Here is a 27700-nt window from a genome sequence, read left to right on the forward strand (position 1 = left end):
CTTCTACTCCTCTCCATCTTTTCCCTCCCGCTCTGTTTGACAGAGGACTCCCTCTCATGCTCGGCTGGTTCAGGCTGGTCTGATTAGACTTTCGACATTCTAAGAAAGTTCCTTAAACTGATAAAAAGCCAGAGTTCCCCATGTGACAGCGGGTTATTAAAAGATTCAGTTAAGGGCGTTTAAGTAGTATAACACATTCACCCCACTAGCAGGTGTGATTATACCAAACAAGTAGAGTTTAACCGCTAACATCGCAGACAGAGATAACGTGTGAGATGGCTAAAGCTCAGGACCGTAAATTCAAATTCTCGTCTTATCCATATTCAACTGGAGGATGCTTTGAGCCACGCGCACACACCCCAGACCCCGATGTCAAGAAGACAATCGTGTCAAAATTGTCCGCTGAAATCATCTGAAGTGGAACACGCCGCACGGCAGCACAGCAGGAGAGGAGAGTAGCCAATCAGTCTTACCTCGCTGTTTAACAAGCCAGTCTGAGCTCATCATATGTCTGCTTGCAGACGTGTTCGGAATCTCTCTTTGCCCAGAGTGAGTCATAGATTCATTACTTGTACTGTGCGTATCGCAATCTTTTGTGATATTGTTTAAGGAATCCAAAGCTTGAGGAGTCCTATTATGCTTATTGGTGATTGTATGTTTTCCTTTTTGGACTACTAGAGCAGCTTTCAGTGTTTCACAATTCAAAAATAGCCCCTGAGTACATTCACTGTCTGAAACAAGCTGTTTCAGCACCCCTTCCCTTTTAAGCCAGCTGCTTTGTGATCAACACAAGACTTAAATAGTAGGTTCGGGGAGCTTCTGTGCTCACAGCCAGCGCTATGTTCCTGGGACCATATAAGGAATATTCACTGATATCATACAGACCTACTAATTTTAAAAAGTCTTGGAATCAGAGCAGCCTGAAGCCTGAGCCTTTGCCTCACCGCTATTACTTTCACATACCTCTGACCTCATTATTTGAAGTGACCTCTCATGAAGCAGCCCTTTAACCCTGTCTACAACACCCAACATCTCCAGGTCCCTGCCAATGTTGAGAAGGCGCTCACCCTGTTCGGCCAGCTGCTGACAAAGAAGCACTTCCTGCTGACGTTCATACGAACCCTGGAGGCCCAGAGGTTTGTCATTATTTACTCGTATATTTCATAAGTGTTCTTCATTTTTAGTAATATGGTGGGAACGTGTGCTTTTACAAACATGAATGCATCAAGAAAAAAAGAAAAGAAAAGCAAAGGTATGTTTATGAAAGCAGTAACACATTTTAGGAGCTCTACAGTTACTGTAAGGCACTTAGCCAAATGTTTTATGACTAAACAGAGTTTAATTAAGATAAAATGTGCATTAATATTTAAATGAATTGCTATGAGGTTAACGGCGCGTACGTATTTCTAGGAACAATTCAGATGGGGCCAAACAAAAACAAGGTCAATCACTTGTAAAGGATCCTTTTTTAAAACATTGAATGTATTTGTAGGTCATTTTCGATGCGGGATCGAGGCAATGTGGCGTCTCTGATCATGACGGCCCTGCAGGGGGAGATGGAGTATGCCACCGGGGTCCTGAAACAGCTGTTATCCGACCTGATAGACAGAAACCTGGAGAGCAAAAACCATCCCAAACTGCTGCTAAGGAGGTGAGGAAGTAAAGCCAGCATAAACATATTATTTAAAAAGGGATATCTCTTTAATGTTTCTGTTTTCTTTTGTCTAATTTTACTTTTTCATTTCAAGTATTAGTTTATATCAAACTTTGACTGCAAATGGACCGGATCTATATTTCTGCTCACTTTGCTCATTAAAATCATCATCATCTTCCAGAAAAGCAATATTAGCATAACGGACAGTTATGCTAATATTAAGTGTTCAGTTTTGACAGTCCACCTTCTGAAAGCTGGAAATCAGCAGAATATCACAGGTTAACGTCTTAACCTGCAGGAAATCGTAGTTTTTAACCAGTCATGGTTAGCTAGCTTTATACACTCACACACCACTTTATTAATGCTGACATGTAATTCTCACAAATATCTGATCACATGGATCAGCTCAGAGCGCTTAGGCATGTAGACATGGGCGAGACGACCTGCAGAAGTTCAAAGTGAGCATCAGAATGTGGAGGAAAGGTGATTGTGAGTTTGAGAAACTGCTGATTTGCTGGGACTTTCCAACACAAGCATCTCTCGGGTTTGCAGAGAACAGTCCAAAAGCAAGAAAATATTCAGTGAGCGGCAGTTCTCTGGGTGTACCAGATGTATGTGCAAGTTCTTTATCAAAATGGTGATATTTTTCATTCTGAAATAGAACTACTGCGATCCACGAATGTTCATGGGCTGTTTTACAAAAACGCATGATTCATTTTTGATTAAGATGCTAAATGACAGATATTTACTTGCATTCTTAAACAGAAAATCAGTTTCAGCGGTTAAACTTTATGCTTGATTCTCAGAGAAGTTTCAGTGTGTCGGCTCAAATTTGGGTACAAAGATGTGAATTGAGTAGTTTTCAATTTTAAACGAGTTTTTCGCAAATTTCTCAAATATTTGTGTTTTCTTGTTTCCGTGACAGATGCTCTAATCAATTTGATAAGCACTCTATTGTCTACGGGGATATACTTTTATTTTGTTAAAACGGTTTTAGGAAAGACTTATCACAAAAATCCTCATGTCCATGTCAGTTTTTTCGGATAATTCTTTGGAAATCAAGAGCAGCTCCTTCACTCCAACCAGACTTAAATACTGTTTTTGTAATGAGTACCATATGATGTCATTCTTTCTGCAGAGAGTTCAAATGTACAGCAAATACAAAAATGCTGCCAAAGCACAAAAACACAAGGGAAACAGAAAAAATGCCACAAAAGAAACAAATGGAAGTTTTTCGGAAGACAATAATGTGACGGACCAGCTGCGGAAGTGAAAAACTAACAGAAAGCATCTTAAAGGCTTATAGGATCTACGATACTGTATCAATATTATATAATGCGAACAACCTTTTTATCGCCGTCACGACGAGATGAATCCTCCTCCTCTTTGAAGTGTGTCTCTCTGCGATCCTTTTGCTTTCTGTCACTTCTGCAGCTGTTCCGTCACATTTTTGTGTCCCCAAAACACTTCTGTCGTGTTTTATAAAATGTTTTTTTTCATTGTGTTTTATTTAACTTCCGTTGTGTTTCACATGCTTTTGCAGCGTGTTTCTGTTTGCTGCTGTTTTCTTAAGTTGCAGTACAGATTTGAAAAATTTCCATGTGATTTTGTCACAATGTAATAATGTAACACGTCAACTTTAATGGACTCTGGTGAAATGAACTTGATTGACATTCATTTACACTGAGTATATTTTTCTTTAACGATTACTTATTTGAATAAATAAACCTTTAATAAAAGAATTGCTTCATGTTTATGAGGGCTGAGAATCTTTTCTTTTATCAGAGATATCAGAGCTCTGTTGGTCTGTTGTTGTTTCCTTTAAACGTCTCTTTTCAAGCATCATGTTTCTGCCTTCTTTTCTCTGTTTGCATCAGAACCGAGTCTGTCGCTGAGAAGATGCTGACCAACTGGTTCACATTCCTCTTGTATAAGTTCCTAAAGGTAAGGAACGATCACTCGCATTAATAGTCTTAATTTAACGCTCCCGACTTGTATTAATTCTTTATTCCATTTACCTCAGTGTGTTTTTATTTAAAAGCTTTTCTTGTTTGGCCTTCATGTTTTCTTCCCTCAGCAGTGCAGAACACATAAGAGTAAATCATCAAAGCCTCTAAGCAGCACCCTTTTCTTCTCTGTTTTTAATGACTTTTTTTTCTTTAGGTAAGCCCACAGATCTTCTCCCCTCACGTAATTTTACTCGTGTAGCTGACACATCCTCTCCACTGATCTTTTCTGTTGTTCTTTTAGCTCACATCTTCTCTTCCTCTGATCTCCCTTTCATCTGCCTCGTTTCTTGTTGTCATTGCTCCGCTGTCAGTCTCCTTTCTGCCTTGAGGTCGTTCGCCTCACCAGGGGGCGGGACGTCGGTCGCGTTGTCCTCGCGCGTCGCCCTTTCCCTTTATCTTCTCCCGTCCGTCATCCCCTACTCTCGCTATTGCACAGCCGAGTGAGGCGATTTTCTTTTTTTCTTTAATGCTTCTCTCGTCCTTCTCATTGGGTTTCCCCTTCTCCTTTCCACACTTTAATTACATACGGAAAGACTTGGAGCTGTCCTCATATGCCAGTATAATCCTAATCATATTAAGAGTGCAATGTGATAATTATTGGAGTCACAGCAGAAAAGAAAGTTGAGTAATTTTGGGAAAGAGAGGGTGGACTGTGTAGAAGACTGTGTTAAATTGCGCATTAATCTCATTGTGATTAATCAATAACTGGAATATTACAGGAATAAGTCCTTAAATTCTACCAAAACAAACAACCGTAATTACCTAAACTGCTTTCATTGTCATCATTATTAATATTATTTTTATTTCTATAAAATCTCTAAATCTGGAAACTAATAAATACACAGCATTCAGTGCAATGTAGGAATGTGAGCCTCTTCCTCTCCCTGTACAGCCAGAGCCGTCATCATACCCCTAAAATGTAAATGTCAGGATACAATTAGGCAGCCCTAATGAAGGCAGCGTGCGGAGTAAAGGCAAATTTCATAGACAAGCATGCAGCGGCCGAGCAACGGAGGCAGAAAGCCGAAGCGTAATGCTGTAATGTATGCTCGCTCTGTCTCGTTAGCAGCTGCCCACCTAATTGGCCCAGATGCTAACGAGCTTCTTAAAGCGTGCAGCAATGGAATGACGGAGAGAAGAGGGGAGGGAGAGGTCAGAGATGGGCATCGGAGGTGGCGGAGAGAGGGGAGATGAATGGAGGTTGCGGGTGACAATTAGGAGTTAGGAAAATAGAGAGGTGAAGAGAAAGGAGCAAGGAGTTAAAGAGAAAGGCAGGGCAAAGATGTGAAAAGAGGGCAGAGAAAGGGGAAAGCAATGAAAAATAAGGATGACAGGAAGCAGGAGCAATTTTTTGAAGTGCAAGTGAATAAAATGAGGAGAAAATTGTAAAAGAAAGTTTAAAAAAAAAAAGCTGAGAAAATTGGGAGTAAAGAATACAGATGTTGCTGACTGATAATTTAGTTTCCTAATTTGCCCAAGTTAGACGCAAAAAATCTGACCTATCTTATCAGTCAGAAAACAGTTTAATTTTAGAACAAGCTAATGAACTAAGTTAAGCAATAACCATTATGTGTGTATTTAAGACCGGTTTGATGCTATGAATCACATCCTTCTATAAAAAGTCTTCCAAATATCGCCAAAACGTGGAACCACGCATAAAATCCCACACACTCCATGTCACATCAGTTTGCCAAGCATGGCTAACGTTAGCGACACTAGCACAAGCAGAACATGATGGCCCTTTGCTCACACTGAGTGGTTATATTCTAGCTTGCTTTGTCACAGCCTTCATGCTGAGGTGGATTTTTTTAGATTGAAGTACTGCAGAACCACGCTGGTTTGCACGATTGTCGTCTGTCGTACTTGTTGAAACCTTTTTGTAACACTGAGAGAATGATGCGGGCTTCTGACTTTAAAGGTACAGTGTGGTAAATATGACCACTAGGTGTCAGTAGTTCACAGATTGCCGTCAACTGAATTTCAAGTACCTCCCAGTTCAAGTACACAATCAGTTAGTCGACTGTTTACGTCAGATGTTATTACGTGTCCTCGTTTCTGGAGGAGGCTGTAAAACTTTGTAATAGGACTCTGATACGAATTCTGTCTGATGACAGCGATGCTGATCCGAGTTGTTGAGGATATTCTGAACTTTTCTGTTGATAAGCGCTGCTGTTTTTGCTGCTGTTAGTGGCTGTTAGTGGGATAGATCTAGCATTGGTGGACTTTGACACTCAATCAACATAAGCAACTGTTGTTGTTTTAGCTGGCTAGTTGGCAACTGTTTGGAGAAGGGAGGGTCACATGTTTAATCTGCTGACAGTAAATAATTGTGACAGTACTGGGAATAACTAAGGATGTTTATTCGTATTTCCATGTATTAATGCTCTGACTTCAGTTTAAGAAGCTTGATGTGTGGCATTTTATCCAGATGCAGGTCCCGTTGTCTCTTTCGCTTCTTTGGTGAAAGGGACGCCTCTCAGATGATAAAACATAGGTACGATCCTTCATTTCTTGAGTTTGAAGGTGCAGACGCTGATTAAAACACCTACAGGTTCTCTTCGCCTCCACCTTTGGTGTACTACAAAAAACACAATTAGGTGGAACGGCGATGGCCATTTTAGCCACTGTATTGAAGACAAACCTCCTATTCCTTTTATTTTTTACATTGGACTTTGCAATGTAATGTGTGAATATATATGAGGGAAATAGATGAAAAAGTAAAGAAGGAAGATGGTGTAAGAATAAAGAACTGAGGATTTTTATTATGGTGGAAAAGAAGGAAAAAAGGACGCAAGGGAGGAATGCACGCGCTAGAAAGAAAAAGCGAGTTGTTAAGTGTGCTTGAAGGTGAGACGGATAAATTTGTACTTTCCCCTGCTCTCAGCTGGACCTCATGCATCTCTAGCAGACGCACACGCGCACACAGTCTGAAGTGTCTCCCTGAGCACTGCGCGGTCGATCATTAAACTCTCGTCAGGATGAGTATTGGCTGTGATGTGTCCTTTCTCTCTCCTCTAAACTGCCGCTACTTCATTCGCAAGTGTTTTTCCTTGGGCCCAAGTGATGACTAATGACACTATTGATTGGCAAGTGTCTTTGATGGAGCGGAGAGTGGGCAACATATTTATAACATCTATGTCTGGTCGCATAAGCTCGGCTCCGAGAGAAGGCTGAAAAGATTTACGTAACGCTGCTTTCAGCCTCCCTCTGGAACAAAAAAAAGGAAAGATGTTTACATAACACCACTGTGTCCTTCACATCTTGAGACGTCATTCCGGGTAGGTCTGAAATTTCATCTCGTTCGTTTACAGATCATTGACAGTGTTAGAAATTGCCAGGATTTGTTAAAGAAAGCCAGAAATTCAATCACTAGTAACTAATTTAACTAAAGTTATTTTTTTTTGATGATGATGATGATGATGTGTGTTTTGCATAATTGAGGAAACTCTAAAAGTTGCTTTTTTGATTTCACGCTGTAAACATTTTGAGGCATTCTTTATTCAGAGGTAGAAAATACGGGAAGAACCGTATGACAACAAAGGAGGGAGAAAAGCAGCTGCCGCACCTAATTTATCGCCTCTGACTGCTCACCACGGCACAGAAAATTGCATCTGAATTTGAACGTCTGGGGAAACCAAATGTAAAATCCTTGGTGCCGTTTTATCGGACGCACACGGACAGATAGGCTATAAAGGGGGGAGTGAGAGGGAAACGTGACGGTGAAGAATTCTTTTTCATGCAGTTTTCCAGCCATGTCAGTCGGTCCGTGATGCATTAACTTGGATGTTACTCTGCACACAGTTACAGAAATATTCCATCTCCAGTTTGAGCAAATGAATCCTGTTTTTTTTTTTTTTTTAAGTTTTCACCGTCAAGCTCTTTAATTATTCATGTATTTTGTCACCCTCTTCTTGAAAGATGAATGGATAAGTCACGATTCCAAAAGTGTTCATTAGGTACACCTTTTCAACTGCTCATTAACACAAATATTTAATCAGCTAGTCACACAGTAGACTAAACTGCTGAAGTTCAAAGAGAGCATCAGAAGGAGGAAGAAAAGTGAGTTTGACGTAGTTGTTGGTGCCACACAACCATCTCAGGTCCAGAATGATCCACCTGATCAGTCCACTCAACCCAAATGTCTGGGATTTGGTGGAATAGAAGATTTCCCACCATGGATGTATTCTGTGTGATGCTGTCATGTCAGCATGGGCCAAAATCTCTGAGGAATGTTGAATGTATGCCACAAAGGATTGAGGCTGTTCTGTAGGCCAAAAACCCCCAACAACCCACTACTGGGAATGTGTATCTAATGAAGTGGCCACTGAGCGTAAATTCTACCCAGTTTTTGTTGTTTTTAATTGCTCTCCAGACACTTGCAAAAACACACACTTACCTCATTTACTCATTTATGTGAGCGCCTTACTACACACAGCATTTTGCATCGCTGTTATTAATTTACACATTTAAGTATTCCCAGTGTCTTCAGAGTAGCAAACGTTCTTAGGAACCAGATTTAAATTGAATCACTGTGTTTATTAAGTTCTGTTAGGGGTTTTGTTTATTTTCATTTTAAATTTTGGGGGGATTTTTGAATTATTGGGCGGTTTTCCCTCTTTAGGACTGTTTCTGACATAAAAGAGAAAAATCGCGCTGTGTTTGATCTCCAGATAACTCGTCTGTTTCTGCCTCGTCTCTCGCCAGGAGTGTGCCGGGGAGCCTCTTTTCATGCTTTACTGTGCCATCAAGCAGCAGATGGAGAAGGGACCCATCGACGCCATCACAGGAGAAGCCCGCTACTCCCTTAGTGAGGACAAGCTCATCAGACAACAGATTGACTACAAAACACTGGTCAGTAAACTCGCTGTGTCTCGAGGCCCGTTTCATCTGCTCGGGACCGAATCATTCGATTTGTTAAGTTTTAGTCACATGAGAGTCTAAACAGTCAGCTGCTGAAATGCGGGTTGTTAAAGCGTGCGGTGCATTTGGAGGGAGTTGGCCGTGGACCGTCCCATTTGCTGCCCAGTGTTAACAAAACAGGTCTAGCTTGGAAACATGCAGGCAAACCTACTCATCAGCGGGGTCTGCTACAGTTGTTTTGGTCCGCTCCCAAGTGCGAATGCCGAGTTATTATGTTCTCAAACTGCCTAAATAGACGAGGGATGTGTCCAGGTTTGAAAATGAGCTGCTGTAAACAAACTGGGTGCGAGAGTGATGCTGGACAACCTGAACAACCGTTTACACCATTCAACTAACCAGTGCTCATTGTTTGCAGCGTTCTTGACATATTCCTGATAAAGCCTAATTTCTTTTGTCTTTTCCATTTTTCTTCCATTTTTATGCTTTTTTTTTAAATGTTTCCAGACGCTGCACTGTGTAAATCCAGAGAATGAGAACGCCCCGGAGGTGACAGTCAAGTGTCTCAACTGCGACACTATCACTCAGGTCAAAGAGAAGCTGCTCGATGCCGTGTACAAAGGCAGCCCCTATTCGCAAAGGCCAAAGGCTTCTGATATGGACCTGGGTAAGACATGCAGGACTGTATGTGCAGGCTTAATGAGATAAAATCAAATAAAAGCAGATTCATTTGTTTTTTTCCAGTCATTTTGTTTAGACGTCTGCAATAAGAATTGCATAAATCCAGTAGTCGGGTGAGATCAGTGCACTGTAGCTCATTGTCCCATTTTAGCTTTAATGAACATACTACATTCAGCGATGCCTTTAAGCCCAGATTGCCATGACGTTAATCTGAAAAACTTTTTTGATGACTTAAAAGCATTAGAAAAGTCTAGAAACCCATATATATGTATGTAATATATGTGTATAATTTAAATATACATTCAATTCAATTTTATTTATACAGCCCCAAATCACAACAACAGTCACCTCAAGGCGCTTTATATTGTAAGGTAGACCCTACAATAATACATACAGAGAAAAACCCCGTATGAGCAAGCACTTTGGCGACTGTGGGAAGGAAAAATTCCCTTTTAACAGGAAGAAACCTCCAGCAACACCATGCTCAGGGCGGGGCAGGGCCATCTGCTGTGAACGGTTGGAGTAAGAGAAGAAAGACAGGATAAAAGACATGCATAGATCAGATCTTAATGGGCAAAAACTGATATCTGTATCAATATGGACTTAGTGATGTGTTAGGAATGAAAGGATGCCACATTGTTTGATGGAAATAAAAGTGATCCAGCAGGCTTGTCCATTTTGCCGAAACTTAAAATGACTAACTCAGTAGTTAGTATGGCCCGCACATTCTTGTATGCATACCTCACAACTAAGAAGTTTAACTTACTTGATGCAGCTCTCTGATTAAAATGTGTTTCTTTAATTATTATTATTATTATTTTTGGTGTGACAGCAGTTTATCCATCCAACAGATTAAAATATCTCGAGCTTTTACCATAAAGAACCCTGCTCTCATTTTAGCCCCTCCCTCAGTGACTCGGGTTGCTGCTAACGTTGCTTGCTTGCTGCACGATACTGCAGAGTAAGCATGCGGCATCATTATCTGGACTTTTAATGTTGCAAATAGCCACTCAGTAAGAAAAACCAATAAGCTTAAAGAGAATAAACTGCTCTGTGGAAATGAGGCAAACGACAGAGTATCAATTCTCTGTTGTTCTCGGGAATGTTAAGTCCAGGGACTTTTCTCACATTGGATACAGGCTTTTGATCAATTGTTAGTTGCTTTAATGTAATTTTGCAGTGTAAAATTTAATAAACCTACTAACTACCTCTTTTACATTGAAGATATAAAAAACACAAATGCAAAATGATGGCAAGTGATACACAGTTTCATGACACACACATGCAATTTGTGTTTGTGCTTTTTGCCATCAACTCGGCTTTCCTCTTTTCAAAGAATGGCGTCAAGGTCGGATAGCCAGAATCATCCTGCAGGATGAAGATGTCACAACTAAGATTGACAACGACTGGAAAAGACTCAACACGCTGGCTCACTATCAGGTACACGAGCACAAAGCAGGACAGACGTCAAGAGCCAGCTACTCAGCAAGAGTAATACACTGAATATTTTGGTGGTGTGTGTGTGTATTGTTTTTGTTGTGCAGGTAACAGATGGTTCAGTGATTGCCCTGGTGCCAAAGCAGAACTCTGCCTACAACATCTCCAACTCCTCCACCTTCACCAAAAGCCTCAGCAGATACGGTACGGCTCCCATTCCCATCGTGCCTCGATCCTGTTTAAATCAGTCTGTCAATGATCCTATCATTTCTCTGACCGCTCGCCTCCCCTCAGAGCCTCTAACTCGCTTTCATTCAGTCTTTGTCTTTGTTTGTCATGGCCATGATTGGGGTACTTTTTTTTTTCTTTTTTTTTTTTACCTCCATCTGAGTGAATGGCAATCCTTTTTATCCACTGCCATCAGCGCAGGCCAAGGCTATTCCACGGCTATTTCCAAGCAGTCCATAAATGACAGGCATTAAAGTAGACACCTCGATCCCCAGCTGACAGAGTGAAAAAGAGATGGAGAGAGAGAGCGAGAGGACACGTAGCAGTCAGATAGACAGAGCCCCAGCAACAGTATGGTATTTTCCACTGGAAAATTAAACCATTTAGAGGATAAATTACTCTGAGGTGAGAAAAAAAACTGAACCCTCATCTGATGCTGAGTGGGTATTAACCCTCACACATGCACAGCTGCTATCATTGCCGCTGATCTGCTGTAGCCCCAAATCAGTGTGGCTGTTCTCCAAAAACGCCTGTGCCAAAAAATGAAATGTTTAGGTTAGAATTTTCTGCTGAATGCCGACTCTGATGTCAATTGCGCGACCTGAAAATAGTGGAAAAGTCAGATGTGTCCTTTTTCCCTCAAATGTAGCATTCAGAAAAAATAGTGCTGGTCAAAGTGTTTATTTTCAATGACAGCTGTTCTCAAACTGTATTTCTAGCATACCTCATGCCAAAATGAAAAAGCTAAAAAAGATTCATGCCCAACTCCCAACAATTATTTTATTGAGCATCAGCAAACTTCTTCTTATTTAATATGAAGCATTCATTGTATTTATTCATACTTCGTATTTACTTCATATATTTCACCTGGCTGTCATGACAACTTATCCAAGATGTAACCCTTTTACGTCACATCAAAAAAAGTGGTCCCAGTTTGGAGCCTGGTGGGACGCCTATTTTGTATGTTTGAAAGGTTAATATATTATTAACTTAAACACACTATTGTCAGGATTCCACACGTTGTTTAAACTGACTCTTTATCTGAAATTGTATTTTATGCTTTTAAGGCAAATAAATAGCAGTAGAAAACTGCTGCCTGTTTACACACCAGCATTCTGTCTCCTTGGAGTCATATTTCTTGCCACCTGATGAATGCATGTCCAATATTCACCCTCCTTGCAGCTCAGAGTCTTCACCTGCTGATAGAAATATTTGACCTTTAACTTCTAAATCCAGTACTATTCAAAGCTACATGTTGGCAGGTGTAGAAATGTGTTTTTTGCAGGGCATTTTTACAGCATCTGCTAGAGAAAATCAACACAACCACAAAACTTGATAAGCTGATAGATATTACCGAGGGTTTAACAGCACAAGTGGCCCATATTATATGCAAGTAGACGTATGATTAACTGAAATATGGGAGTACCGACTAAAAATTCTTTCTCACTGCAAATATGCCAGTTTCTATTGATTCTACTTGGAACAAAATAAATGGTTTAATCAGTGCATCACACAACACCTACACTGTTTGAGAATGGCATTATTGAGGACCTGTTTCATTTCTGAACCTCTCTTGTAGTGAACTATCTCACACTGCTGCAAGGCTCCAGCTATTTTGCTCCACTGTGAAAAAAAGTTTGGTTAAAAAGTCTCTTTGACTGTGTCCCTTTTGTTTGTTATTATGATCCTGTTGGTGTGCCTCGTGCATGAATGTGTGCATGTAGCGGGGTGTTATTAGAACAGGCAAAATTGTTGGCCACCAATGGTCATGATGAGCTTGGAATCAAAGCCACTCAGCACCCCACTGGCAAAAGCAACAGCAGCGCTCTACACCATCCCACTCAGCCTCATTCACTCTTCTATCCCATGCACTCCCATTACTCTCCATTTCACCCCTCTCTCCTGACCTTTTTGACTCTCCGTCCATTTCGCTCGCCCACTCCCCCTTTTTTTTCCCGTCACCCCCCCTCCACCCTCCCCATATATTTACTTCTCCTCTATCATCCACACTCCTTACTGTCCTTTCACCAAGCATGTGGATGGTTACACACATTAGCATCTTTGGTCTCGCCACCTCTTCTCTCCAGTCCAGCTTTCTACCCCAGAAACAAGAGATATTCAGCAGATATTGTGCACCTTACCTCCCTGGCACATTCCCTCCCCCCATCCTACATGAAATAGTCACAGATTTCTTCTTGCTTTATTCCAATCATGACACTCTCACAATGAATAATGAACCAGACACAGATGGTAGAGATTCTGGGTCAGTTAAACCATTTTTGAGTATTTTCAGTAATTCTACAGTAATTCTGTTTTTGTCTCATTTAGAGAGTATGCTGAGGACGGCCAGTAGTCCAGACAGCCTACGTTCTCGAACGCCCATGATCACCCCCGATCTGGAGAGCGGAACCAAACTGTGGCACCTGGTGAAAAACCACGACCACTCAGACCAGAGGGAGGGCGACCGGGGAAGCAAGATGGTCTCTGAGATCTACCTGACCAGGCTGCTGGCTACAAAAGTAAGGGGCAGGGGTGTAAACAGCACTCTCTTCTTTTTTATATATATATTGATTCTAGTCAGAGTGGAAAAACCTCTTAAACAGCACTTGAAACCATCAGGGGGACACTAAAACCTAATAGTAAAACTCTTCTTCAGCATTTTCAGCTCTTTCGTGCAGAGTGATTCACCTCACCTATTTAAAAGGAGAGGAAGCTTCTAATACAGAGTGTCCCCACATCTTTGAGGGGTCTTTATCTTTATCAAATTACATCATCACAGACATTGATGAGAATATTTATGCAACTAGCAATTGGTTTGTCATCACAGGAGATCAGGTCAAAGACCCACTACATTCACAGATTGAAACTTCACAGAACAGACCCACAAGGTAGAAAATTAGAAGGCTTTTTGCAAGCCCACGCAGGAGACAAGGGTTGGCGAGGGGATGAATACTTATATCAGTGTCTGGAGGCACTGAGAACCCAGTATACAGCCACTCTTGTTACACACATAATGAGTAAGAACATATACTCCAAAAGTGTAAATATGCTTTGGGTCTGGGGATACAGTAAAGAGTAAAATCTGAGACATTACACAGCCTGTGCAGACAGATGGATTTATTAAGATAGGAGCTTATCTGTTCCAGTAGAGAATAGACAGACAACAAGGGGGGAAAACACAGCTGAAATGCTTTCTGTGTAGACAAAACATAACGCCGGGCTGAACAGATGGTCCCCAGTTCAGTCTTAGAGAAGTTGAGCCGAAGGTAGCCATCCATCATGGTGTTTGGGTGGGCTGAGGTGTGCTGTGAGACAGCTCGTTAGGAAGGTACAATAGCTGGGTATCGTCAGACAAGAGTAGGGGGACCAAGCACCCATCCTTGTGGTACGCCAGTGGAAGGAAAGTGACAGGACACAGATAGAAGTGCAGTTTCAGTGGTTGGTTTTGTTTTCCGAGAAGAATTTTGGTAGAAAATTAGTAGGCATGTATGTAGTCCCTCTCTTTAAGTGTTAATAACTCTGTCTGAGTCTTTACATTGGGCGAGATTGCTTCAAAGCCTTTATTGTACATGAAGCAAGTGAAATGTACTGACTAAATGTGTTACCGGTGAAGCTAAACATACTCGTAACCATTCCCTCCATCTTGGAATCTTGCATTACAAAACAGGCCGCCTGTCTTTGCCCCTCTCCTTCATTGTCTTTCAGTTCACCTTCTCCTTTCTAATTGTAGGAGGGGGGAGGGAAATGTAGCAATGGGCAGCAGTTACAAGCAAGCTGGCTTTTCAATTTCCAGTGGTAATAAGAAAAAACAGATTAATAAAAAGGTGGGCTTGTGGTGCAGAGGGTAGGGAGGCAGATACACAAGGTGTCAGGAGAAGAGTAATTTGTTGAGGGATTGAAGATTTGGCGATGTATGATGAAAAAAAACTGAGAGGCAAATGCAATTCAGAAGCTCATCTTGTCCTTGTCTCTCTTATGGCTGCCTTTCCAAACCCGTTTGCCCCGGCGTCTCGTCTATGCAGATCTACCTGCTTTCATTCACAAGCGTTGCAGGAATAATTCCTGCTCCATTTTGCAGCGGCTGACTAAATATGATCCCGACATATATTTCCTCAGTAATAGATTCTGCCAGATGGAGAAGTCGGGGTGACAAATGTGGTGTTAGGGAAATTAATTTAGCTACATTTGAGGTAATTATGTTGAGGCATTGTCATTGGAGGAAAGCGCTATCCAAATCCAAGAGCCGGGGTTCTGGTTTGTGATTCTGCAGCGCTTAGTCAGCAGAGCAAGTAAGTCTCACAGCCAGAGTTATCGCTGTGATTCCCACTGGGGCCATTCATAGTAACAATGTACACGCTCGAGGCCCATTCAGGTGCTGTGGATACAAGTAGCTGGAAATGGTACATTATATTCTGCTTCACAGTGCCATGAAACTGCTTATGTTGATGCTGGCTTCCTGAGCTCTGAGATATTCCTCCTTTCTAATTAATAGTCAGGCTGATTTGAAAGGGAAGCATATGTGGGAATGTTTTTAATCCTAAGAAATTATTGCACACATATGTAGAGAATCAATAAAAGTTAGGAAAAAAAACCCAAAACAAACATTGAGCATAGAGTTACCTGATCCAGCTCTTCATACAGATCTGCTGATGGCTCATATGAAAAGTGTTATTAACCCACTCTGCAAACCACTTCCACCCCAGCTCCTCTATTTCAAGTCATGTTCGCTCTTACTGACTGCTGCACTGCTCTCCTTGCCTTTTGGCTTTCTGTGTATGCGTTTAGAGCGGTGAGGAGGTCCCAGAACAGAGGCACACTTCCATATATAAATTACAGCCACTAAAATAACAGTCCTCTTGTGACTAAAGTGGTTCTGACAGAAATATCAGAAAGGTCAGAGCGATTACCATAATATGGGAACACCACCTGTACTAAAATGTCAGAATGCTTGTTCAACATAAGAGTGCAGCTTATGCTTGTATATAATCATCATTAATATCAAAGACCTCTAAGCCATTTTGACCGGTGTGGTGGGAATCACAGCAACATTTAAATAAGACTTTCAGTGATTGCCTATAGACTAAAAACAACCCGACAGTGTAGTGAAAACTGTTGAGAAAAGTTAAAAAAAAAACTAAGTACATCCCATAGAAATTAAAAGTAGCAGCCAGATGTTTGATCAGCAAGTGTGAGCACCTCTATGTTAGCAGAAGTTTAGTCAGTTTGTTGGTCTGTAATAACCTCTCGAAATTATTAAAACAGTTGATATTACAGCTACAATTACTGTTAAAATATTCCTTACATTTCTTTTTTAAAGTACACCCTGATTTCCTTCATTTAGGGTACGTTACAGAAGTTTGTGGACGACCTGTTTGAGACCATCTTCAGCACAGCCCACAGAGGTAGCGCGTTGCCCCTGGCCATCAAGTATATGTTTGACTTTCTGGACGAGCAGGCTGACAAACACTCCATCACAGACTATGATGTACGACATACCTGGAAGAGCAACTGGTGAGTCAGAAATCTGCAGCCGCTGAAAAACTAATTCCCCTTAAATGTAAAGTGTTCTCGAAACCGGATGTAACCCTGTTCGGTTCAATCAAATTTCACCTCCAGCGTAATGAGATCTTCAGGCGCTTTTCACGTTTGGCCCTGGTGACATTTGCGCTGGAGTCTAAATCTCGCTGAAAATGACTGCAATCAAAGTGCATTTCAAAGAGATTTGAATGGATGCCAAAATATAGTAATAATCGCAGTGTCTGCAAAGTAAATATCCTTGTAAACAATGCTGCACTGAATTAAATCGATACATCCAAGTCTGCAAAATGTATAGAAAAATGTAAAAAATGCTGTGTTGGGTGCTTCCTATAATAAGATCTTCAGACTAGATTTGCAGTGTTTGTAATTCATAAATTATTTAATAAAATTTTGCGTTTCCGTAGCAATGAAGAGCATTCGTCTCCAGCCACACAGCTGCTACGATCCCCGAGGACCCCGGCACTGCCTGTGTGCATTAAAGCCGGCTTTAATGCACACAGTGAACTAATTAGAAAAAAACAGAACTACAAGTGGAATTAAGCTAGTGACGGAAAGCACTTAATCACACGATGTTACATTTTTATTTCGAAATAAACCTTTTTTGGGTTTTATTCTCTTGCTCTCTCTCCAGTCTCCCTCTCCGGTTCTGGGTGAACGTGATCAAGAACCCACAGTTTGTATTCGACATTCATAAGAACAGCATCACAGATGCTTGTCTGTCCGTGGTGGCCCAGACCTTCATGGACTCCTGTTCAACATCGGAGCACAAACTAGGCAAAGACTCGCCTTCAAATAAGCTTCTCTACGCTAAAGACATCCCCAATTACAAGAACTGGGTCGAGAGGTGAGTCAGAGTTTGACCCAAACGCGAAGACTTTGAGAACAGCTACGTTTGATGGGAGGACACCTTTTGTATCCGCAGTTTAAATGTTAAAAGTTCCTCATGAGCTGTGAGAGAAAAATGAGTTGGAGCGTTATAATCAAAGTTAATTACACTATTAAACTATTAAGCTAAAAACAGCTGTAAGACTGTAGCAACGTTACAGGCTGAACTTTATCTGGCATTTAAAGCATAATAGTTGGGATTAAATTACTGCAAAGAAACCACTCTGCAGTAATTACAGCTGTCTCGATCACTATATAATACAGTGTACTATAAAGAGTGAGTAAAATTACAGTGAGAGCTGCTCCATATGGATCAGTTCTAAGACAAAAAGAAAGAAGAAGACAAAGGTTTCACTGGATTTTGCTAAGAAGCAGCCATAGCCTCTTAATCTTCTGCCCAACTCCAGGATGTTTAAGTGATCGCACCACCTGCGGTTCCACTTTAGGGGCAAGAGGCGCTCTGTTCATGTTTCTCCTTCAATTCATTCAAATTTTGTGTAATTAAATTTACCTGAATTCAATTCAATTTAGTTTTTTTTATATAGCACCAAATCTCAAGAACAGTTACCTTAAGGTGCCTTATATTAGTATATTATATTAGTTAGGTAAAGTCCCCATAATAATAGAAAGAAAAACGAATTAGATGATTTCCTGTAAGCTCGGACTTGGCAACAGTGGGGAGGCAAAACTCCTTTTTAACAGGAAGGAACCTCAGCAGAACCAGGCTTAGGGAGGGGAAGCTATCTGCTGCTCAGCAGCGTGCATTACACCACCTCTACATACATATATATGTGTGTGTGTGTATATATATATATATATATATATATATGTATATATATATATAATGTTGATTTTTAATCCTTTTTAGATTTCCAGGTTTTTCACTGTGTAACGTCGGGTTGCGTTTAGTGGTTGAGAGGAGGCGGCAAAACACCTAGCAGGGTAGCCAAAAGAATACACACTCACGCTGGCGTTGGGGATTCCACAGTGTGTTCTTTAATATACCTTCTCTTCATCAACCATATAAGCCCGGTTGAACGGCTGCAGCTTAACAAACATAGCGCACAGTGTTCGTACAACCCATAACGTTGCAAACAAAGGTGTCTGGAGAGGTAAAACATAAAATCCGTCCCTCCTCATGTACTAGCGTGCAAGCACATGTCCACACCATCACAGAGAGAGAGAGCAGAGAGACCAGTGGCACACACTGATGACACCATCAACCCTCGACTTGGGTGTCTTAAAGGGCTGTTACATATTCCCCCCGGGTTAAACAAAGGCTGCCCTCAGCCGGACCCAGGTGACCCTCCTCCCGCTACCCCCTTTCACCACACATAGCTACTTTAGGTAGTAAGCAGGTCGTGGAGGAATTGTTACACACCTGTACAGCATTGGTACAGTCCAGACTTAACCAGCCTCCATACATGGTCAGCAGGATAAGAAGTTAAAACCAAAACAGGGAAATGCACAGTGCAATATTGACAAACTGGCATACATGACAGTGTCCCACATGGTGAATGTCCATTTAAACAAATGTTAAAGAAAGAAAATAAACTTAGCATAGCCAGGACAATTACAGAATGAAATTCCCTTTTTCTTTCATTGCGTTTCTTCTACTTCACAAACTTGCAACAGACAGCATAATATGTGAAAACAGTACCAGAAAGTACTGTAGAAAACCCAAACAACAGTCATGTTACAACAGTAACCAACACGAAATACATAAGAAAAAAAATGCAAATTCAGGAACTATGGCAAAGCTGCATCGAACCCACGCCCGGGAAACGCAGGTCCACGCGCATCCAATGGAGCCACGACGAAGAGGCCAAACAGAGAACGGCGCCACAGTCCACAAACCATGCTGGAGCAGCTCCAGTCGTTGCCATGGAAATGCACCACCGCGACCCTTTGATCCTCCCGACGTCCTCGTCCAGGCCAGCCTGGTCCGTTCCCGCGAAACATGGCGGACAGCCACTTTGCCGCGTCGTACCTTTTTATGTACCAATCATCAGATGCTCGAAGATACTGCATACTGAGGTCCAAGAGAAGATGTTCGGGCGCCATTTTGTAACGTCGGGTTGCGTTTAGTGGTTGAGAGGAGGCGGCAAAACACCTAGCAGGGTAGCCAAAAGAATACACACTCACGCTGGCGTTGGGGATTCCAGTGTGTTCTTTAATATACCTTCTCTTCATCAACCATATAAGCCCGGTTGAACGGCTGCAGCTTAACAAACATAGCGCACAGTGTTCGTACAACCCATAACGTTGCAAACAAAGGTGTCTGGAGAGGTAAAACATAAAATCCGTCCCTCCTCATGTACTAGCGTGCAAGCACATGTCCACACCATCACAGAGAGAGAGAGCAGAGAGACCAGTGGCACACACTGATGACACCATCAACCCTCGACTTGGGTGTCTTAAAGGGCTGTTACAACTGCTAATGGTAAAACAGAAGGGCTGATAACAAACACCATTCTGGTAGAGTACAGCGTTTGATACCTGCCCAAATATAATGCCCACCTAAGTACATTCATAATCTCACTAAGCATTTTTTTTTTAATCTAAAAAAATGGCACGATCGATAATCAGTTCATTAGTGGGCAATCCTATTTCTTTTCTTTTGAAAGCTGAGCTAGCCCCGGTGCTCTCCTTTATATGTTTCTACAGTGAGTAGCTGTTGCGGCAGTTTCTCAGTATTATTCAGCTCCTTCTTCAGAGAATCTTGTCCCAGGGTGAGACATAATCCATCTCTGCCATCCTGAACTGTGGCTGGATAAACTAGCCTTTGTTCTGCTCTGAAGATCTACTGCAAACTCTAACCTGAACCTGCAGCAGGTCTCGAGCTGGTTCATTCACAGGACCAAGATGGCCGATGCAGCAGATCACATCACTGCCTGCTGTAGACGGCCACAATCCACAATAGTGGAGCTGGAGTTAATCCACTGGATGAGAGACGGTGGAGAGCGAGTGCTTGTCTTCTCAGTTGTTTGTTGTAAAGTCAGGACATGTAAAAGTATTTGCAGTGCAGAAACTGATAACATATAATGTATAATAATACTTAAGAAATCTTTCCTGCACATAAATGCATGTGCACTCTACTGTCACAAACAGAGTCTAAATCTGTGGGAAAACCGCTGTGTATTTCTTTATGTTGAGCAGCTTGAATTGAATATGCTGCAGGAAGTAGTGTAGCTTCCACAGAGCTTTTGGAGGAAGCGTGAGATAAGGATTTATAGGTAAGATTTAACTGGGTGCAGTTGAACCTTGCTTCCATTATGCCTCCAAACCTACACTCTCCTCCCAGCGCTGCCCTGCTGCAGTAAACCTTGAGATAGCCGAGATATGGATCGTGCACACAGATCCAGGTACAGCTCAGTATTGGGATGTTTTCTTAATATATTGTGTTTTTACCTGCCTCACTTTCTACGGACCTTTCACTCTCCCAGTGCAGCCAGCAACACTGAGTCGATAATACTAAGGTTGTTGTTTCACTGAGAGCATCACCATCTCAAAAACGAAATATTAATGAAATATGAATGAGTAAAGGATGAATCAGCTGTTACAAACCCAGCTAGGTTCCCATCAATATCCATAAGAGTCACAAAGTAGTCACCAAAAAGCTTACAGAGGATAGGATGGATAAAATATAATTGGACTTAGAACTGAAATGTAAGAGCCAAATCAAACTGTTCTGTTTAAAAAAGAAAAGAAAAGAAATGCTAGGCTCGCTGGCTTTCCTTTCGAAAACAAACATTACAGAATAAATAGCACGTCTGTAAGTGAGTATCTTACAAAGGAAGTCAACTAACTGTGCGAGTGTGCTAATCGCTGCTTCCTGGCCCTGCGTCCCAGTGTTTTAATGCCCCTGACAGGACTAAACAAACAGGTTATATAATCAAAAGCTGGCAGGCAAAAAGCCTGCAGAACATTATACATACGAGGTACTTAAAAGGATCAGTAACAGGTACCCTTTCGTAGCAGTTAGCAAGAATGTACGGAGCAGGCTACTCACTGATCACAGCAGCCCTGAATGACAGTCTGACAGTCGTAACCAGTCAAATATGGCAGCAAGAGGGAGACAGGAGAAACAGTCAGGCGAGGAGGGCAAAATAAAGAGCACATGTATGCATCGATCAGGAGCTGGGGCTTGCAAAGGGAATGCTAAGCAGTTTTGTTACATAAGGGGGAAAGAACGACCCAGGGCCCTAACATCAACCATGACAACGAAGCCATCAATTCCCGAGTTACATAAGCAGGTGGGCATCTGAAAAAACTGAATTTGGCTTTGTTTTCCTATGTTCCCCTCACCCCCACGGCCCCATCAGACGCTTGCCTGTCCCTGAGATTGATTCTAGCAGAGGTTTCTTCCTTTCAAAAGGGAGTTTTTCCTTCCCACTGTTGCGAAGTGCTTGCTCATAGTGGATCGTCTAATTGTTTGGTTATTGTAGCAGAGGCGGCCTTAGGTGACTTTAGGTGCTATATAAATAAAACTGAGTTGAATTGAGCCGTCTCTTATTTTACTAATCTCATTATTTTTCAATTAAATGGCAAAGTAGGTCAATGTGTGCTCTAACAAGGTGCTAACCATCAGCAAAGAAATTGTATTAAGCTGCATTAATCCTTCAATGGGAAGCTTAGGTCGAGGCAGTAAGTCAAGGTGTGAATGGACACGAAGGTGGCATGACACGCAACTCTGCCTGAACTCTTGTCTAGGTATTACTCCGATATCTCCCGCATGCCAGCCATCAGCGATCAGGACATGAGTGCCTACCTAGCGGAGCAGTCCCGGCTGCACCTCAGCCAGTTCAACAGCATGTCAGCGCTGCACGAGATCTACTCCTACATCGTCAAATACAAAGATGAGGTAAGCTCCCACTGCCCAGCACTAAATATAGAAGAAGGGAAGAATGTTGTAATTATTCGTGCTCTGCCTCCCTTTACTTGTTTTGACTAATACCACGAGGTCATTTTAATTCAATAACACTGATAACCAGTCCACATCGGTACAAGCTGGAAGGTATTACCACCATTAAGGATGCACATTAAGGCATGAGCTCAGCACATTATGAACTTAATGGAGCTTAACAGAATTTAGGTGATTTTTTTAAAGACCTGCTTGCACAGTATCCTTTGCTGCTACCAGCTGATTAAAACTCAAGAATGTGTTAACGAAATAGTGCCACATTTTAAGGATGCTTATTCATTTTATTGAATAAGCATTCACAGTTAAGAAAACAAATCACGAACAACCAGCAGAGTCTCAAGCAAGACATTAAATGCACTTATTGGGATTTAAACCGCTAAATTCTATATACCCACGTGCCATCATGTTCATAGTGTGTGTCTGATGAGAAGTTCTCCAACACCATCATCACTCATTTTACTCTTTGCTTAAAAAAGTAGCACACGGTATTTAATGAAGAAAAAAGTGAATGTTAAAAGGCTCGTCTCAGGATGTTCATAAGACGTCCCGGGACAGCTACATTTAGATAAAAAAAGCCGTCTCGTCATCATCAGCACAGCCCGCAGATTCAAACCCACAACCTATGAGGATCTAACCGCTGCGCCATCATGCTGCACTGCCATGTAGGAACAGTTAGTTTTGACCTTCCAGGTTCATACAAATACAGATGAGGACAACATTATTACGTTTTTCTCAAAATTTTCCCAAGGAATTTTCAATATAGCATATCTATAAAGACACGATATTGTACACGGGGTATCTGGCCCATTGCTACAGGCCATTCGATTCCTATACAACCGTTGCAAGAGCTTGGTTCGCATTGCTGGCATTAAGTTGGACTCGTTCCCGGTGGGTGATGGACTCCGCCAGGGCTGCCCTTTGTCACCGATTCTGTTCATAATTTTTATGGACAGGATTTCTAGGCGCAGCCAAGTGGCGGAGGGCTTTCACTTCACACTCAGAATCTCATCTCTGCTTTTCGCGGATGATGTGGTTCTGTTGGCTTCGACTGGTGATGGCCTCCATTTCGCACTGGAACGGTTCACAGCCGAGTGTGAAGCAGCGGGAATGAGGATCAGCACCTCCAAATCTGAGGCCATGGTTCTCAGCCGGAAAAGTGTGGAGTGCCCACTCCGGGTTGGGGATGAGTTCCTGCCCCAAGTGGAGGAGTTCAAGTATCTCGGGGTCTTGTTCGCGAGTGATGGTAGAAGGGAGCCGGAGATCGACAGACGGACTGGTGCTGAGTGTAAAAGCGAAGCTCTCAATTTACCGGTTGATCTACGCCCCTACCCTCATCTATGGCCACGAGCTGTGGGTAGTGACCGAAAGAACGAGATCGCGGATACAAGCGGCGGAAATGAGCTTCCTTCGAAGGGTGGCTGGCCTCTCCCTTAGAGATAGTTCAGCCATCCGGGTGGGGCTCAGAGTAGAGCCGCTGCTCCTCCACATCAAAAGGAGCCAGCTGAGGTGGTTCGGGCATCTGACAAGGATGCCTCCTGCGTGAGGTGTTCTGGGCATGTCCCACCGGGAGGAGGCCCCGGGGCAGACCCAGGACACGCTGGAGAGATTATATCTCTCGGCTCGCCTGGGAACGCCTTGGTGTTCCCCCGGATAAGCTGGAGGAGGTGGCTGGGGAGAGGGAGGTCTGGGCCTCTTTGCTTAGGCTGCTGCTCCCGCGAACTGGCCCTGGATAAAGCGGAAGAAGATGGATGGATGGAAGCTCAGTCTGATCTAAAGACGTCTGTTAAACTTTCACTTTTGAACTAAATGTAATCCAGTTTTAACACTGACGGCTTTTAGAAATCTAATCAAGAGAAAATGCTCAGTTGGTAAACGTGAATGTGAGAGTACTTCAGATTGGGTGGAATTATCAGTTTTGCAGTAGGTTTCACTCTCCAACCCAGTTCAAATATTGAGGGATATCTTTGGCTAAAACTTCAGCCTTCATCCTCTGGTGCTTTTTCATTTTTATTTAATGATACATTTTTATACTACCTCGCATTCGAACGTGCTAAACAGTGAGCATTAAAGGTGCTGCTAGGGTTTCTTCTTCTAGTTTCTAGTGTATATATATATATATATGTAAGCCAACAAATGTATGGTTAATTTTTCTGTGCATTTTCTTTATATTTGTGTTATTTGCTTCTCCAAACATGTGAGCTGCTGAAATATGCTTGCATGGAATGTGCTGTTTTAAAAATAGAGCCTTATATCTATACTACACACCTCTCCCTCCTCAACCTTTAGTATGCTTTTAATTGGTGAGAGCTACGCCCCCACTTGTCCTTGTTTCCATTCTTCCATACCAGCAGTATGACGGTAGTTAAGCTGGCTGTTTGCAGCTGGCTGTATTCAAACCAACTGCTCCCCTTCATTATGACCTATTATCCAGATGTAGACAGCTGCACGGCCCCCATCGTCTAACAAATGCGCTCAGACAGACGCGTTAAAAAATAAAGATGAAATGCACACGTCCTCACACTCATACCACATCCTCCTTTCCCCACTCTCATCATGAAAAATAACGCACTCCTGTTGGTCATTCTCAGTAGCCATTAACATCCAATCACAAGACATTCCACTGGCCATAACACCTGCCCTGTCGGCCCTGCTCGTGTTGTCAGCGTGAGTGCAATTGTAGTCGCTAACCACTAAAAGGGAAATTAGCAACAGAGCACTCCTTTGGCTCATGTAACTGTGAATTCATGGCTAAGGAGCATAACAGCGGCGCCCACGCTGCACTGCCGCATGCTCAAGGTTTTAAAGGCGTCTCTCTAATCTGTTTCCTTCCGTGTGTCCAGATCCTGTCAGCGCTACAGAAGGACGAACAGTCACGCAGACAGCGACTACGCGGCAAGCTGGAACAGGTCATCGACACCATGGCTCTATCTAGCTGAGGATCAGCCAATGGCGCGCCTCAGCTGGCAGGAGAACCGGCTAACCAACACGCCTTTCCCCAACAACTTTGACCCCCTCTCCCCATTCCTCGCCGTTTTAACACCCGACGTTTAAAGTCTGTCGCCATCGCCGTCACAAACAACAATCTACAGCAGCAGAAAGGACTGCGAGAACACAAGCACCCAGTAAGCAGCAGCACACTCGAGAGAGACAGCAGAGTTTGGAACTAAAGTCCCGGCAGCCGGGTTGACTTTTACCCCCTCCCCCATTGCCTTTCTTTTTCTTCTTCTTCTTCTCTGAGCCTGCCATAACAACCAAATCAAGTGCGTCCCCAACCTCAGCCGATTTTGGACCTCAGCTCAGGAGAGCATTTATTTTCATCAAGTCCCTCATCACGTCTACAGTTACACGGGAGCAGCTTTGGCCACAATCAGGAATGGTACATGCACAGTGGTGACCAGAAACTCATCAAGCTGGACCTGAAACAAACCCAGAGCTAGTATCTTTTCACAGCCAGAGCTGCAGTTCTGACTCTGAGCCTATAAAAAAAAAAAAAATCCAGAATACTTGATTCCTGTGAGGAATTTCTCTTTCTTTACTGTTGCTCCCCTCCACAAGGAGGTCAAAGGTCAGGGACAGCTACAGAGCAGCAGCCACAGAGCAGGTAGAGATTCAGCGTGTTGCTCAAAGACTCTTCGGTAGAGTGGATTCTCGGCAACGCGCCGCTTGCCACTGCAGGGCAACCGGGAGGAAGGACTTTGCAGGGAAACTCTTCCTCCAGTACTGACTTTCCAACACTCCATCGACATGAATTCCACTGTAGTCGAACAAAGGACGCTGTCAGTTTCATAACTCTGTATTTGATTTGTTACTGCATTTGATTCTGCCCGTCCAACTGCCTACTCTCCCCAGTGCTGTGCCACTTCTTGTGTTACTGCTGAATTTGCACAACAAAGCTAAATCAAAAGAGAGAAGAGGATATATGAATATATATATATATATATATATATAGATAGATAGATATAAATACAAACCTTTCATTTTTAAAACAAATGAAAAACTGGGGAAAAAAACAAACTGTTTTTCATTTCAATGTACAAAAGATCCGTTTGAGACGAAGATTTGATATTTCCAAGATGAAAAATTATGAAAAACACGAGGAAAAAGTCGTCCTGTGCCATGTTTTACTTTGAATGTTGTTTAGTGCGAAGAGACTTCTTTTTTTTCCCCGTTTAGATGAAACGTGCTACGATGAAAATGTTGTCATGCTTAGTGACTGAAAGTTTAAAAATAGGTAAATGGCAAAAATATATATATATATAAATATATCATACGCAGACACTTTCTATATTTCGTGAGGTCTCGGGGCGTGCTACATCTTTGGCTCTGAAGATAGCAAAAAGGCAAATGATGTCTGGAAGCCGCCTACGAGCAAACCAACCTGCAGTGCTTTTGTGTTTGTTTTTTAGAGGAACCAAATACAACACAAGGCCCAGTCAGCTGATTTAGATGAGACAAAAGTCACTTGTGTGGAAGCCAGCCTCATGCTGCGTTAGCAGACCGCAGAGGCAACCAAGCAGTCCTTTAAGCTGATCCCTGGCACACTGTGCTTTACAGCTTCCCGATCTTGTTTTCTAGACTTCCCAGCTTGTCTGAAACACATTTTTTTCTATAAGGTGTGCCATCCAAAAATGAAGGCTAGTCTTTGCTGTGCAGAAGATGTTGTCTAATATTTCTTGGTTTTATTATTTGTTTTTGTTGTTTTCTACTCCGAAGTGACGACGGTAAAGCTAAAGGGTCCGTTTTTTGAAAATGTGAATGTGGTTTATGAAAAAAGATAATGAAATGTAGCTTGATTTATGTGAGTGGGGTTTTTTGTACAAGTTGAAGGCCTTTCTCTCTCTTTTATTTTGTTCTGTGGTTTTGTAGGGTTAAAAAAAAAAAAGAAGAGAAAAAAAAGTGCAAATGTTCTCCTTGCACCGTGCGCTGCTCTGTGTTAACATTCGGAAACATTCCTCTTCCCTAGGAGTGTACACAGCTACTTATCAAGGCCAGAAGATACAAACCAAGGTGATGTATATATGTTCTTCCATCCTGTAAAAGCGTATCATGAATTTCAGACCACCAGATAAGACATATCAACACCCAGATCACACGGAAGAGCTGAAAAAAAACCTTCTCTACATGTGTTTGCTTTGATAATAAATGGGAAAAAAATAGTGTAAAAGAGTAGGGTTAAATGCACCATTTAGGACACTGTAACTTCAAAGAAAACAGTTGCATCAAAATTGCTTATGTTCGCTTCCTCTTCAGCAGTGCTTCCCTCAGTTTTTTTTTTCGAGTGGAGACCTTGTAACCAGATAACAGTAGGGTTCTCAGACCAGTTCAGATGGCTTTGAAGAGCTTTGCGTTGCATCAGGAGCTTCACAAACCAGAATCTCTTTCGTAACTGGAAGTTAATGTAACCATATGCATCCCTGCACAAGACACTTACTACGTATATTATATGTTAGTGACAGATTACCCTGGAAAAGAAACCTGTCTAATATG

General features: G+C 42.2%; 1 protein-coding gene across 1 annotated transcript in view; it reads left to right on the forward strand.

Moving 5' to 3' along the window:
- Positions 1–25149, forward strand: part of LOC146610707 (plexin-A1-like) — a 280809-nt gene extending 255660 nt beyond the window's left edge. The window contains exons 21-32 of the mRNA XM_085344897.1: positions 1039–1136; positions 1493–1651; positions 3532–3598; positions 8368–8514; positions 9028–9187; positions 10538–10641; positions 10746–10842; positions 13195–13385; positions 16208–16377; positions 17036–17248; positions 22003–22153; positions 25054–25149. Of these exons, the coding sequence (XP_085201023.1) occupies positions 1039–1136; positions 1493–1651; positions 3532–3598; positions 8368–8514; positions 9028–9187; positions 10538–10641; positions 10746–10842; positions 13195–13385; positions 16208–16377; positions 17036–17248; positions 22003–22153; positions 25054–25149 (1653 nt within the window). The remainder of the gene's footprint in view (positions 1–1038; positions 1137–1492; positions 1652–3531; positions 3599–8367; positions 8515–9027; positions 9188–10537; positions 10642–10745; positions 10843–13194; positions 13386–16207; positions 16378–17035; positions 17249–22002; positions 22154–25053) is intronic.
- Positions 25150–27700: the final 2551 nt, after the last annotated feature.

This window comes from Diplotaxodon limnothrissa, linkage group LG20 (genome assembly GCF_057381915.1).
Source record: "Diplotaxodon limnothrissa isolate DT_005_m linkage group LG20, D_limnothrissa_male_GT1.1, whole genome shotgun sequence".
In the NCBI taxonomy this organism is placed as follows: domain Eukaryota; kingdom Metazoa; phylum Chordata; class Actinopteri; order Cichliformes; family Cichlidae; genus Diplotaxodon; species Diplotaxodon limnothrissa.